Raw genomic sequence first — 13416 nt, 5'->3', positions numbered from 1 at the left:
GATTAAACTGTGCTTTTGATGTTAGTTTACTTGTTTCGTTTATAATCAATGTTGAGCTTACGGACTTCAGAGCATAAAAGTAGAAATAATTCTTTTTGCACGAGTGTTCAGATTAATTTTCGCATAGGCAACATGAATTACGTGTGTGAGCAGAGTTTAACTAATCTAACATCTGGCAGCTGTTAGTTTATTTGACATTCAATTGAAGATAATTTCCTTTACAAACTGAAGGCAAAAGTGGATAAACGCCGGCAAAGAAGTGAAGAAAATAAACAAAATGCGTCTGGTGAATTTATGCATTTATATATCCAATTCTAAGTAATAATTTTTATTCCCTATCTAGTATTGCCTAAGTAATGATTTGGCGAAGCACTGTTACGTTATAACCTTCAAGGGGCTGCGAATCATGCTGGATTGTGGACTAACAGAGCAATCGGTCTTGAATTTTTTGCCACTTCCTTTCGTGCAAAGTGTGAAATTGTCAAATTTACCTAATTGGATACCAAATCGCGATCATGATCCTCAAATGGACGGCGAATTAAAAGAGTGTTGTGGTCGAGTTTTTGTTGACTCTGCACCCGAGTTTACATTGCCAATGGATAAAATGATGGATTTTAGTGAGATTGATGTGATATTAATATCAAACTATCTAAATATGCTAGCACTTCCTTTTATAACGGAGCACACGGGATTTAAAGGAAAAGTCTATGCAACAGAGCCAACGTTACAAATTGGTCGTTTCTTTCTTGAAGAACTTGTTGAGTATATTGAAGTTGCGCCTAAAGCTAGTACAGCACATTTGTGGAAAGATGTGTTACATTTATTACCCAGTCCTTTGAGTGAGTCATTTAGACCCAAGAAATGGAAAACAATATTCAATTTAAAAGATGTACACAATAGTTTGGCGCGCGTAACAATTATGGGTTACGATGAAAAATTGGTAAAATATTTACTGAGTATAGAACTAAGTTCTCTTCTTACTACAAATATATTTGAAGGATATTTTAGGTGCTTTCGTGGCAACCCCCGTCAGTTCGGGATATTGTTTAGGATCGAGTAATTGGGTTTTAAGCACAGCCCACGAAAAAATTTGTTATGTTAGCGGATCGTCAACCTTAACTACACATCCCCGCCCAATTAACCAGAGTGCACTAAAACATGCGGACGTTTTGATAATGACGGGTTTAACTCAGGCCCCAACTGTTAATCCTGATACAAAATTAGGTGAACTATGCATGAACGTGGGTAAGTAAAATAAGTACCATTATTATGTAAACAAAAAAAAAACTAATGCAAAACATAAGTTAGTTTATCATGATTACTGTTTTATTTAATGACCAATTTTTGTATTCTAAAACATTAATTTTTAAGCTCTTACTATTCGAAACAATGGTTCAGCATTAATACCTTGTTATCCTTCTGGAGTAGTATACGACCTTTTCGAATGTCTTACACAAAATTTGGAAAATGCCGGATTAAATAATGTGCCGATGTTCTTTATTTCACCGGTAGCCGATAGTTCATTAGCGTACTCAAATATTTTGGCTGAATGGCTGAGTTCGGCAAAGCAAAACAAAGTCTACCTGCCCGATGATCCCTTTCCGCACGCCTTTTATTTACGCAATTCAAAATTAAAGCATTACAAACATGTGTTTTCTGAAGGATTTAGTAAAGATTTTCGGCAGGTATTTCGAAAGTTGTTTATAAAGCAATAAAACGACGACAAATAAAATAACGTATTGTTCTTTCAGCCTTGTGTAGTATTTTGTGGACATCCCAGCTTGCGATTCGGCGACGCTGTTCACTTCGTAGAGATGTGGGGTCATAATGTCAATAATTCTATTATATTTACAGGTAAAGTCTTAAGAAAATCCCATTGATTGAATAATATTTAAAAAAAATATTATTCAGAACCAGATTTTCCATATCTCCAAGTATTGGCACCATTCCAACCACTTGCTATGAAAGCTTTCTATTGTCCAATAGATACTTCACTTAATTATCAACAGGCAAATAAATTAATAAAGGAATTGAAGCCAAATGTTTTGGTGATACCTGAAGCCTATACAAAGCCACATCCAAATGCACCGAACCTTTTCATCGAGCAACCGGTAAGTTTTATAATTAAAGGTGAACGAACCTTATAAAAGTTACTGATATTTCCGATTTTCAGGACAAAAAAATTATTACATTTAAATGCGGCGAAATAATTCGGTTGCCGTTGAAACGAAAACTCGATCGTGTTTATATAACATATGATATGGCACAAAAAATTGTTCCACGTGATGTGGGTAATGGTGTAACCGTTTCCACAATTACTGGCGTCCTGGAAGTTAAGGATAAAGTACACAATATACACCCATGTGCGGATTCTTCAAATGATAAGCCAAGTGGTAGTAAAATGCCACCTCCCAGCCGAGAAGATGTGCTTAAAAATACGAAATACGAATATGGTACCTTAGACGTAGATCTGCTCAAGAAACGGTTAATTCAAGACGGAATAACAAATATAAAAGTCGAGCGTACTGGCAATGTAGTTATGTTGCATTTGATAAATGAAGATACAACGATAAAATTTGATGAGAATGAAACTCATATAATATGTGGTGGAAAGCAGTCATTACGACTCAAACTGCGTGACTCTGTACTGAAATGCTTACAAAGCTTTTAAATATAACACTTATATAATCAAAGTTAACAATTATCTGTTAGCTAGAACCCAAGCGCAACGTTCGCAAACACAATCGGCATTATCAACTGCAAAACGTCTACAGCGTGCACATAGGGTCAATTCCAATTTTTGAACATTAATATTGGTAGAATCTACATGGTTGGATGGCTGCAGAGAAACCCTTTGAACTTGTAGTATTTCACATAGCTCTGAATTATTGGAAGATACTTCTGTTTCATCTTCTTGCAAAAGACGTAGCATTTGCATTTCCTCATTGTTTTTGTTGTATGAAATTTCCACTGCTAAATTAAATGAGTTCGCGCTGCCCGCTTTTTGATTAACAATCCGTTTGATTTCCAATGCAACACCAACAGTTTTTTCAGCATCGGCATCTTTCCAAACGGGGTCAGCAGTAAAGTTTTGTTGATGAAATGCCCTTTTAGGATCTGAAAAAAAATAATTATTTAAATTTGTTCAGACCGACAGTTAATGAAGTTTTACCGTAATATTGCCAACTTTCTTCCACTAGGAATGGTATAATAGGCCATATAGTAGAACAGAGTACTTTATAACAATTAAGCAACGTATAGCGTATATTTCTTATATCGATGTTATCTCCACAATATAGTCGATCCTTAATAGTGTGAAGATATATTGCTGAAATTTGGTTTGTCACAAAATTTTGTGTGTTGGTCACGACACGATGGTACTCGTAAGTATCATACAATTTCCAAATCTGCACAAAATTAATTTTTTTATCATAAGTCTAAATTATTCCAATCAAATGAATGGCGCTGCATACCTCATTTTCGTGTTTTACCAACGCACTTAAAATATATCTGTCCAAAAAAGTACTTTTATCATTCAGAATTTCCGATTTATCACCAATAACACCATTTAAATAGCGTAATGTAGCGCGAATTTTATTTACACTGTCGGCAGCTTGTTGCATTAACTTCTTACTAACAGTTATAGTCATGTTTTGCGCACAATGCGAAGCCACCCACCATCTAAAAAGTATAAAGTTTAACATTTTTGTATGCAGTTATAAGTATACTGCGACAATATTACCTTAAAGCATCGACTCCGACTTCTTTAATTATATCCTTTGGGGAAATAACATTACCTAATGATTTTGACATTTTGTGCCCCTTATCATCGACTGTGAAACCATGTACAAATATTGACCTATTAATTTTTTCACATAATTGTAATAAATAAAATATGAATCTTAAAAATTTGTATCTTTAAATTATAACTCACTTGTAGGGAGCTTGATTTCTTGCTGCAACACTTGTAAGCAATGATGACTGAAACCAGCCACTGAACTGATCGTAACCTTCAAGGTAAACGTCAGCCACTTTCTCATCCTTTAACACACTTGACCATGTACTGCCCGAATCGAACCAAATATCAAAAATGTCTCTACTTTTTTCCAAATCGGTAGCTGATATTTTAAGGGATTCCAGAATATTCGGGGGTATCATCTCCTCTACACTTCGCGACCACCAAAAGTCAGCGTTTCCTTCTTTTTTAATGAGATCACAGATATGGTTGATTAAAGATCTACGAAGATTATAAATAAATAATTATAAATTTGATCTATAATTTTAAATACCTAACCTATTCAGAATAACATTCTTCGTTTCTCGTTCATAAAATACGGGTATGGGCACGCCCCAGACACGTTGCCGTGATATACACCAATATGGACGCTTACGCACTTGTGTCATTAGTGCTTTTCTACTCGCATCTGCTTGAACAAGTGGATAAACATTTATTTTACTGATCTGGGTCAAAGAAAAAATTTAAATTACATTATGTAAAATTTGTATTTGAATTGTACCTCTTCAAGAGCTCGTTCCTTTAATTGTTCGGTATTCATAAACCATTGCTCACTGGCACGTATTATCACAGGTTCTTTGGTGCGCCAGTCAATGGGGCATGAATGTGTTATTTTACCGGCATGTAACACATCTGATGCAATATTTTCCAATACTAATTGATCACCATCGCAAAGAACATCTTTCCCTTTCAGAAAACCAGGAGCCTTTGAAGAGTACACACCATCTTCATTGACAAAACATATCTGAAAACATTTTAATTTTTGAATAATTCTTCTCAGATATATGTACTTGTATTATATACAAAACTAACCACAGGCAACTTATTTTCTAGACCAATCAAAAAATCTTCTGGTCCATGGGCAGGTGCAGTATGAACAAGCCCTGTGCCTTTTGAGTCTTGCACATGTGTAGCAGCGAAGAATGGTAAGTTATTCTGCTCTGGGAATAAGGGATGTTGGTATGTGCAATTCGATAGTTCTGTGCCTTTAAAAGTTGTTACAACCTCGTACGTAATACCAGTAACTTCCGAAAAATTTTGCAATAAACTTGTGGCAATTAAATATAAATCATTGCCATAATTAGACAATTTAAGCACGCTGTAATCTAGTATTGAATTGTAACATATTGCTTGATTACTTGGTATTGTCCATGGTGTTGTAGTCCATACCAAAGCATAAATATTAGTATTCGGGGAAAGTGATATACCACTGGGCCAATTAGTTAATAGAAATCTTAAGTAAACTGAAGGACTAACGAAGTTCACATCATACTCCAGTTCGGCTTCGGCCAAAGCGGTTCTAAAAATTAAAAGCCAGTACTAAATGTATAATCTCACTTTCAATAAAAAAAAAAAAAACAAATGTACCGCGATGATGGAGACCAGTAGACAGGCTTTAAGTCTCGATATACCAATCCACGTTCATAAAAATCTATGAACATATTCAGTTGATTTATTATAAATCCCGACCGCATTGTCAAATAAATGTTTTCCTCATTTAACCAGTCGCTCAAAATACCCCATGAACGAAATTCGTTTTTTTGTCGTTGCAATGCATTTAAGGCAAAGTTGCGAGCTTTATAAGAAAAATATTATGTAAATCGCTTACATGTATACCCACGTAATGAATGGAATTTAATTGATATTTACATTTATTTCGAATGCTGATCGGATCTTGATTCTTAATCCTCGCAATGTTATTATCTTTAATTGCAGCTGTTGCCTTTAATTCAATGGGCAGACCGTGACAATCCCATCCAGGAATATAATTCACTTTATGACCACGTACTGTATGCTGACGTAATGTTATGTCTTTGAGAATCTTTAACAAAATTTTTAAACAGTTATTACTTATCCCAAAGAGCTTTAATAATAGTTTCTCACCTTATTGACTGCATGACCCATATGTAAATCTCCGTTAGCATATGGGGGGCCATCGTGCAAAACAAAATTTGGTTCATGATTATGTTGTTGTTGGTAACTATATGCTTCAGAAAATACACCCTGCAGTATAAAAGCAATTCCAACTCAAAACTCAACGTATAAAGTAAATATTTTACCTCAACCAGCTTACGCTCCAATTCTAACCGCTTAACAGCATTTAATCTGTTTGGAAATTTTGTTTTTGGCAAATTAATAGTGTCTGTGTACTTTATGGGAGGTTTTGCTGCCTGTTTAATAGAAAACTGCCTCACATATGTATTATTTACAATTAATTTTAACATCTTAAGGTTATTTAATATAAAAAACAGGGATAAAAAACTCTACCGGAATTGTAGGAGATGTGTACTTATAAATCAGCTGTTTCCGAAGGAAATTATAAATACGATTTTTACACTTCCACTCAAAAGTTATCATTCTATCGATTAGTTTAGTTTCGTTCGCTAAAACTGATTTCTGATAATTGCAAAAAATATCAGGTTATCGTAAAATCAAATATATGTAGATACGTACACATCTCGTGTTAGTGTTGATTAAACCGCGCATTTAAAAAAAAATCACAAATGCCGCAAGAAATTAGAGTTTTGCAATGTACTGAATGTAAAATGTTCCAAGTAAATATGAACTATATTAATACCACTTAGGAGAAAACGTTTACTACATTTAACTTTCAAGGTCGATTTGGTGAAAAAGGTGAAAACATGGACTTGTAAGGTATGTAATGTAAAACAAAGGTCTCTGACTGAGTACTTTCGTGGAAGTGGCCCGGAATGTCGTGTGCTTGTACAGAACCTGAATAAGAATAAAGAGCTTACAACATTGAGCACCTCTACGTTTATCTCACCAAATCATATGGTCCTTCAGAATGAGCAGCACATTTCACCTTCAAATTACAAGAAATTTAAGGAAAATGGATTTGCAAGTAATGAGTCTGAATTAAATGATAAGGATTTTAGTGGAAGAAATGTCGATAATCGTCAAAATAATAATATCGAGTCATCTTTGGAAAATACTAAAGGATTGGCTGAAATCGAAATGCAAAATTGTAGTAAACGCCCATCAAATGATTTCTACAATAACATGAAGAAAACGAGCAAATGGGATAAATATGTATAAATATTATTAAATATTGTAAAAAATATATAGTATATGCATAAATGTATATTATCTTTTACATATATTAAAAACGAAATTATGATTATTAATTATGTGGCATTATTTATTGATCATAATTGCAATAGTGTTTACATTTTTAATTCAAAATTATTGGTAAACACGCGGTATGTTATAAGTAATTTCCAGATTATTTTTTTTTACTATTTTATGTGGATGAAGCGGTTCAGTTTCCAATGTATCCACCGATAAACATTTATATATTTTAATATGTGAGAGACGATCATTTGAAATTTAAAACTACAAACGCGGTATTTGTATTATTATGAGATTAAGTTGTGATATCTTTTTTAGATATTTTCTCATCGGTACAGCTTTCTTCACCTTCAGCCATATCTGTTTCACCACCCGGTCCACCTTTGCCAGAAGAACGGCGGCGTTTGCGGTTTAAGCGCCATGGTCGGATAGGAAATTTCAGTGCCGGTAACTGATCCATTCCAAGGACTTTGTAAATTTGCCTGAATGCAATGTAACGCAAAAACAATTGTGCCGAAACGGTTAGATCTTCGCGCTGCTGCTTAGTCAAATCATGCAAAGCATCTTGAGCTTCCTTTTCACATGGGTCTAAGAGTCCCGGTCCATTAATAAGAAAACCAGAAGCCAAAGCCTCCATTATACGACGAAGACAATCACCTGGAGATATTGGGAAACCAGCTGACGAGATCACTTTTTCAACCAACAATTCTAGGGACCACTGTGGTAATGCCTGCCACGACTGGATGCGTTGACAAAGATCACGCAATATACGTATTACCATTACACAGGATTGAAGCCCAGTGGCGCGTGCTTGGAACCATTTGGCGTGTCGCAATTCAGCTAAAGCCTTTAAGAGAACAAGTTTAGATTCAGAAAATACAATTAATTTGTCGCAGGTCATACCTTTAGACACGGTTCGCGCGGCAGTAGTGCAAGATCTCCTGTTCCTCCGTTAACGTTAGCAGCATCATTTTTGGGTTCCTGTGTAGCTTCGCGCAAAAGGGGCGAAGTAAGTGAAATCTTAACGGACACTACATCATCTCGCACGATGACAGCTGAGTCTTGACCTACAACTTCAACCGTATATTCAACTGGGTTTTCTCCTAAAAGCAAAACGGATTTAATTAAAAACTCTAAAAAAAATAAAAATTGAACATAGCAAAAAAAAATTAAAATTATTTGCAGACCAAATTTTTTAATTGCATATCGAATATATGAGTTGCTTAAATAATGTGGGTTGAAAGTGACAAACATGTTCACCATTTATCTATAGTTGCACACTTTGTTGCATTAACTTGTCACTTTTACCAATATTCAGATCATTAAGAAAGCAAATGTTTTAACCTTTGTGTGGCTGGAACATTTTAAATACTTGTATTCACTCTCTTGAGATAGTATATTAATTTTTTTTAGAGGGCTGAAAAAGTCTGTTAATTAATTGATAGTTTACCTTTAGTGTTAATCTGTCAGGACTCATGCACTCAATACATCTGACACAGACCTCAACATTTTTAATTTCTAAAATAAAAATCAAAGTTTGCTCATCTATTTACATTTGACTATTTATAGTGATCCCAAGATCTAAACTACCTATTAAAAAGAGTCGGCCACATAAAGGTTAAACGTATGTATTTATAATTCCATTGATAAAAGCATCCCCAGTAAGCAGAGGTACAAGGCATGCATTAGACGGATTTTAAACTTCAGAGAATCCAAAAAAAAAAACATGAGCGTATGTACACATCTTTCAATGCAGGTACATTCTGCCTTTGCACCTCTCTTTACATTGTAGCAGTTTTGCGATTCTCTTACATGTCATTAATATATTCATAAAAAACTTTGACCGAAACCAATGTCAAGTAACGCCGTGACATATTTTATAATAGCAATTTGTACCTTTGGACCGCAAGTTATAGTAATAACTCTTTTTGTGCCCTAACGGTGGACAAACTTATAGGCATCGTCTTATACACTGGTGTATTTTATTAAAAAAAAAAAACACTGGCGTAACTGTCATTTATGTTTCGGTCACAATTTTCTCATATCGAACCACGTCTTCTTGATATTCGATACACACAAAACGGCTAGCCAACAGCGAAAGGTTGCTATTTGTGACAACAAACATAAAACAACTGCAACTAAAGTATGCATATCAAATTCACTTAATTTGGAAAGGTCTGACCGTTTTGTTTGTGTAGCTATTTGAAGAGCTTTGTTTCATATGTGATTTCACCTTAGAATTTATTTCGAAAGGATTTTATTTACACAAAGTTAGATTTGCTTGTAAAAACTGAGCTTTGCAATTCACTGTATAATGGGTGGCGAAAATCGCGAATCATACGGATGAAACGACGAACTTAAGTAGTAAGTAATAATAGCAATATGTTGGTCCTAAAACTTTGTATAAATATATTCCTTTATTTGGGCCACTCGCACATAGGCGCAGAGTACATTTTACCGTTCAATTTCCAGTCCAGCAACAAACAGCGCAATAAAAGAAAGATACTATGAAGGAGGAGTACCCGTACACGTACCCGCACCACAATAAAAGTGAAGTAGAGTGAAGTTGAATGTCCTGTTCACAAACCTCTAATAACCAATCTCAATGGGACAATGGCATGTATATCCGGTGAAGAGCTGAAAACACCAACAAATATGTTTTAGTTCGTTCATATCCCTTTTCTGTAAACAATACGTATGCGGATATGCATAACTCCACCAAAACACCATTTTTCATTTGCTTTCACTTTTTCCATACAAATTGCCTTTGCTTTGTTTGTATATTATAACATCCGTATACATACATATGTATATTTTTCATTATTAATTATTAATCGTGCAAAAGCCCATTCATATTATGCTTAAATGTATTACATACTGAAATTGTATAAACTTTGGTATAGTTCACTAAGGCATGAAATTAACCAATTTATATCAAATCATCGATTAGCGGTTGTTCAGAACACAGCGTAGAAAACATACGTTTTCAATTTAAGCTATTTCTTTGGAAAAAGTTACCACCCAGTCTTTCTGATTTCACACCAAAACTATTAGAATTCATACTAGTTTAGGGTAATCAATCAGAAATACTATATACTTGTTACAAATATGTAATTTTTCTCGGAGACGAATCAAGCAATTTCAATGACCTCTTCATGGCTTTGGTGTAAACTTAATTATAAAAATGATATTAAAAAAATACATTCGTTTATACATATGTGTAAAATTGGTATTCATGAAAGCAATGTATGTAGGTCATTCAAACTTGAAAAATTCATATCCATAAAAATATACAAATATATAATATAATATATATACATTATTATACAAGCACTTACCTGCCACTTCCTTTAATTTAGATGGCAATTCAACGGCCACACGTTTTAGTAATCCAACTGTTGGTTTTTCAGAACATAAAACCACTAATTCAACTGCATTATCCCCCTGTAATAAAAGACCTTTGGCCAAAAATCCGACTCTCATTACGCCCTTAAGAATGCGTACGTTTCCGCTATCAGCCTCTTTTTGGAATGATAACATTTGATTATCGCGTCCGTCCTTTACTTGAGCATTCTCAAGTTTTTCTTTTTTATTAGCTGGTCCCTTTTCATCTGTATTCTCGGCAAGTTTATCCGACACAAATTTAAGAGCACGTTCAGTATGTGATACGATGCGTTGTATAGTTTGCAATTCTTCCTCTTTGGGATAAATCTCTGCATGACGAGCAATTGCATGACGATCATCGGTACTTTCAGGACGACGTATACTTCCACCCCCACCAGGCATCATTCCGAAGAATGGTGGTGGACCATTACCCATGCGACCACCAAATCCACGTTGAGCACCTTAAATTTAATTAAGTTGTAAACTAATATGCAGGAAAAAGAAAAAAAATTTTAATTGTAGATATTTACCAGCAAAGCTACGTGCCAACCAGTTGCTGTAATCATATTCGTCATCGTACTGAGCCCGGCGACGTTGTTCATCCCAATACATTCCGCCACTACTCTCATGTTCATCACCGAAACCAACATTACCACCTCGGTGCGATTGTATAAGAGCACGTTGGGCACGTGCTTCAGCTAGTCGTCTTTGACGTGGAGTGGGCTTAAAGTCGACCACCAAATCCGGCTGAACCTTCCGTTTATACTGTAAGCGATGTCTTCGTCCTTTCATGTGCATCTCTTTTGCATTGGGATCGTTAAATTTGCAATCACATAGTTTACAATTGAAGCTTAGGATCTTTCCTTCATCATCCTTAATTTCTTCAATATACTCGCCACCAACCGGTTTAATATTATCAGTGTTTTCTCCGGATGCAGCATTATCATCTTGATTATCTGAATTATATTATTGAGTTTAAATATTTTTGTAAATAGTAAATGAGTTATAAATAGTGCAATACCGTTCTCGTTGACACTAGTATTTTCGCCTTCAACGTTCTCTGTATTTTCAGTAGAACCACTGGCTGGGACAAAATTGATTTTAGATAACTTCTTTGGCTCATCTGGGGGTATTGGTTTGCCAAGTTTCTGATGGAGCTTAACCACTTTTTGATGCTTTGCCCCACGTACATGAGCAGCATAGGCATCAGTACCAGTGCATGTAACATCACAAAGCTCACAGTGGTAATTATTACCACGATTTTGAGCTGCAGACTGTGCAGTGGCCTGCATTTTCAAAGATGCCTCCCGCTTTTTGTGCTTTTGACCTTCCAAGTGCTCACGATAAGTTTGAGGTCCCGCACATGAGATCTTGCATACCTCACAATAATGTAATTGTTGCGGTCGCGGCGGTGGCTTGGTGCGTGGACGTGCTACATTTGCACCACCAGCTGCAGCGCCCTTTGGAGCTCTATACTGCCAACTATTGGCTGAGGCACCATTAGCATTCGGTTTAACAGCGCCGGGTTGGTGTTGCTGTTGAGCAACATACATTGAAGCTGCACTATAAAGAGCCGACTCGTAATTACTGTACGCATTAACAGCCGTAGCAGTGGTAGCTGCTGGAGTGGCTACTGTTTTAGCAGCTCCATTTGTTTTATCTTTAACACCAGCGGCTTTGGAACCAGCGTTTATATTTTTTACGGGTGGAGCCGAATAATGCGTTTTACTAACTGTAGCTGCTGGAGCCGTGTTGTAGCTAGCTGACGCTTGTTGATAAAATGTTTTCGATGCGTCATATGCAGGAAGTGCGCGACCATAGTCGCCGTAACCTGCATAGCCGCCCGCTCCCGAAGCGCCAGCAGCTGCATAACCACCTTGACCAGCAGCAGCAGCAGATTGATACGCAGCAGCGTTAGCATAGGTAGCGTTTGTCACAGCTGGATAAGATACCTGCCCTGGATTGTATCCGGCACCTCCTGCGCCATATTGAGTCCCGCCATAGCTAAAACCGGCATAATTATTATTAGCCATTATTTGCAACCTTTAGGAATCAAGAAAACCTAAAGAGGTATGAATAAAAAAAATCAATAAATGTGGCAGCCGCAAATGGATAGGAAATTCTGATACTTGCCTGAAAAGTTATTCTTAAAAAACTTGACAACAATACTCGTCACCAGTTTCTATATATTCTTTTTTAGAATTAATTAATTATCGCAAAGCTAGAAGCTAAACGTTTTGTGGAGATATTTATACCCAAAGGAGTTGAATTGCGTTTCTGAAAGATGGAAAAATTTTAATCGACGCGTCATTTGCCGAAGAACATCTAGGGGTTGATCGGCACATTTTTATATTTCAAATCGAAACCAAATTCAATTAACCCAGACAAATAATAAAATGATATCAAAATATTATATAAATAAAAACTCTTTGAAGTACTTCAAATTGAGTATTAATTACCAGCAAATTTCACTTAAATATTTCAGAATAAACTCCACACCAGTACTGAAAAATTGTCGGAAGTGCACGGACAAATTATCGATTATTTTGTAATCGACATTTTTGCATCAGGTTAACAACCAGAGTTTGCGAACTTACAATAATTAACATTTTTATTGAGTTGATTCTTGAAATGCCTGGATCTGTATATCTATGGAATTGATACTATTGATGAACATATAAGAAAATTTACAAAATACTTCTAAAGTTTGTGAATAAAAATTTAAAACTGTAGCTAAATGCTAAGGTCACCTATCTATTCCAAATTTCGGCCACATTTAAGTATATATTGTTCTTATACATTTATTGTATACACTTCTTAAGAATCATTAATTTTGAGCAAAGCAACACTGGTTTTACCTCCGAATAGGAATAATAGAATACGAAAAATATTCTTATTGGTTTCTCGTGGTTTTGATAGGCTTAGAA

At 35.5% G+C, this 13416-nt stretch overlaps 4 protein-coding genes across 5 annotated transcripts; 2 read left to right on the top strand and 2 right to left on the bottom strand.

The window, feature by feature from the left end:
- The first annotated feature begins 177 nt into the window (after positions 1-177).
- LOC126763144 (integrator complex subunit 9) lies at positions 178-2693 on the top strand. The gene is made up of 7 exons (XM_050480396.1): positions 178-286; positions 344-940; positions 999-1245; positions 1372-1685; positions 1752-1854; positions 1912-2111; positions 2174-2693. Exons 1-7 carry the CDS (start codon positions 278-280, stop codon positions 2669-2671), a joined length of 1968 nt encoding a protein of 655 aa, XP_050336353.1. The 5' UTR covers positions 178-277; the 3' UTR covers positions 2672-2693.
- On the bottom strand, positions 2524-6322 carry LOC126763141 (isoleucine--tRNA ligase, mitochondrial). Its single transcript, XM_050480393.1, has 12 exons — positions 6076-6322; positions 5900-6019; positions 5666-5837; positions 5384-5591; positions 4829-5315; positions 4518-4760; positions 4295-4461; positions 3935-4237; positions 3743-3859; positions 3474-3681; positions 3173-3407; positions 2524-3117 (listed from the first exon to the last, which is right to left on the bottom strand). The coding sequence occupies exons 1-12, from the start codon at positions 6238-6240 to the stop codon at positions 2702-2704; spliced, it is 2841 nt and encodes a 946-aa protein (XP_050336350.1). The 5' UTR covers positions 6241-6322; the 3' UTR covers positions 2524-2701.
- LOC126763146 (MRN complex-interacting protein) lies at positions 6237-7162 on the top strand. The gene is made up of 2 exons (XM_050480398.1): positions 6237-6570; positions 6632-7162. Exons 1-2 carry the CDS (start codon positions 6520-6522, stop codon positions 7070-7072), a joined length of 492 nt encoding a protein of 163 aa, XP_050336355.1. The 5' UTR covers positions 6237-6519; the 3' UTR covers positions 7073-7162.
- LOC126763143 (zinc finger RNA-binding protein 2) lies at positions 7149-12722 on the bottom strand. 2 transcript variants are annotated; one of them, XM_050480394.1, is made up of 6 exons: positions 12623-12722; positions 11511-12551; positions 11020-11445; positions 10444-10950; positions 8009-8208; positions 7149-7952 (listed from the first exon to the last, which is right to left on the bottom strand). In XM_050480394.1, the coding sequence occupies exons 2-6, from the start codon at positions 12520-12522 to the stop codon at positions 7401-7403; spliced, it is 2697 nt and encodes an 898-aa protein (XP_050336351.1). In that variant the 5' UTR covers positions 12523-12551; positions 12623-12722; the 3' UTR covers positions 7149-7400. The 2 variants fall into 2 exon arrangements, with proteins under 2 accessions (XP_050336351.1, XP_050336352.1); XM_050480395.1 differs by lacking the exons at positions 7149-7952; positions 8009-8208 and adding an exon at positions 9593-9742.
- Positions 12723-13416: the final 694 nt, after the last annotated feature.

The sequence above is a fragment of the Bactrocera neohumeralis genome, chromosome 6, assembly GCF_024586455.1.
Source record: "Bactrocera neohumeralis isolate Rockhampton chromosome 6, APGP_CSIRO_Bneo_wtdbg2-racon-allhic-juicebox.fasta_v2, whole genome shotgun sequence".
NCBI lineage: Eukaryota > Metazoa > Arthropoda > Insecta > Diptera > Tephritidae > Bactrocera > Bactrocera neohumeralis.
Note: the sequence above shows the minus strand (reverse complement) of the source record. Positions and strands in the feature narration are given on the sequence as shown.

Coding starts and splice junctions, on each gene's coding strand:
- LOC126763143 (XM_050480394.1), bottom strand. CDS start 12,522: ATGGCTAATAATAATTATGCCGGTTTTAGCTATGGCGGGACTCAATAT. Junction 8,209..10,443: donor TAAATTAAAGGAAGTGGCAG/GTAAGTGCTTGT, acceptor TTTTGCTTTTAG/GAGAAAACCCAGTTGAATAT. Junction 7,953..8,008: donor CGCGCGAACCGTGTCTAAAG/GTATGACCTGCG, acceptor GTTCTCTTAAAG/GCTTTAGCTGAATTGCGACA.
- LOC126763144 (XM_050480396.1), top strand. Junction 941..998: donor TGGGTTACGATGAAAAATTG/GTAAAATATTTA, acceptor ATATATTTGAAG/GATATTTTAGGTGCTTTCGT. Junction 1,686..1,751: donor TTAGTAAAGATTTTCGGCAG/GTATTTCGAAAG, acceptor TTGTTCTTTCAG/CCTTGTGTAGTATTTTGTGG.
- LOC126763146 (XM_050480398.1), top strand. CDS start 6,520: ATGCCGCAAGAAATTAGAGTTTTGCAATGTACTGAATGTAAAATGTTC. Junction 6,571..6,631: donor CTGAATGTAAAATGTTCCAA/GTAAATATGAAC, acceptor TTAACTTTCAAG/GTCGATTTGGTGAAAAAGGT.
- LOC126763141 (XM_050480393.1), bottom strand. CDS start 6,240: ATGTTAAAATTAATTGTAAATAATACATATGTGAGGCAGTTTTCTATT. Junction 4,462..4,517: donor AGGAACGAGCTCTTGAAGAG/GTACAATTCAAA, acceptor TCTTTGACCCAG/ATCAGTAAAATAAATGTTTA. Junction 3,408..3,473: donor TGGTAAAACACGAAAATGAG/GTATGCAGCGCC, acceptor AATTTTGTGCAG/ATTTGGAAATTGTATGATAC.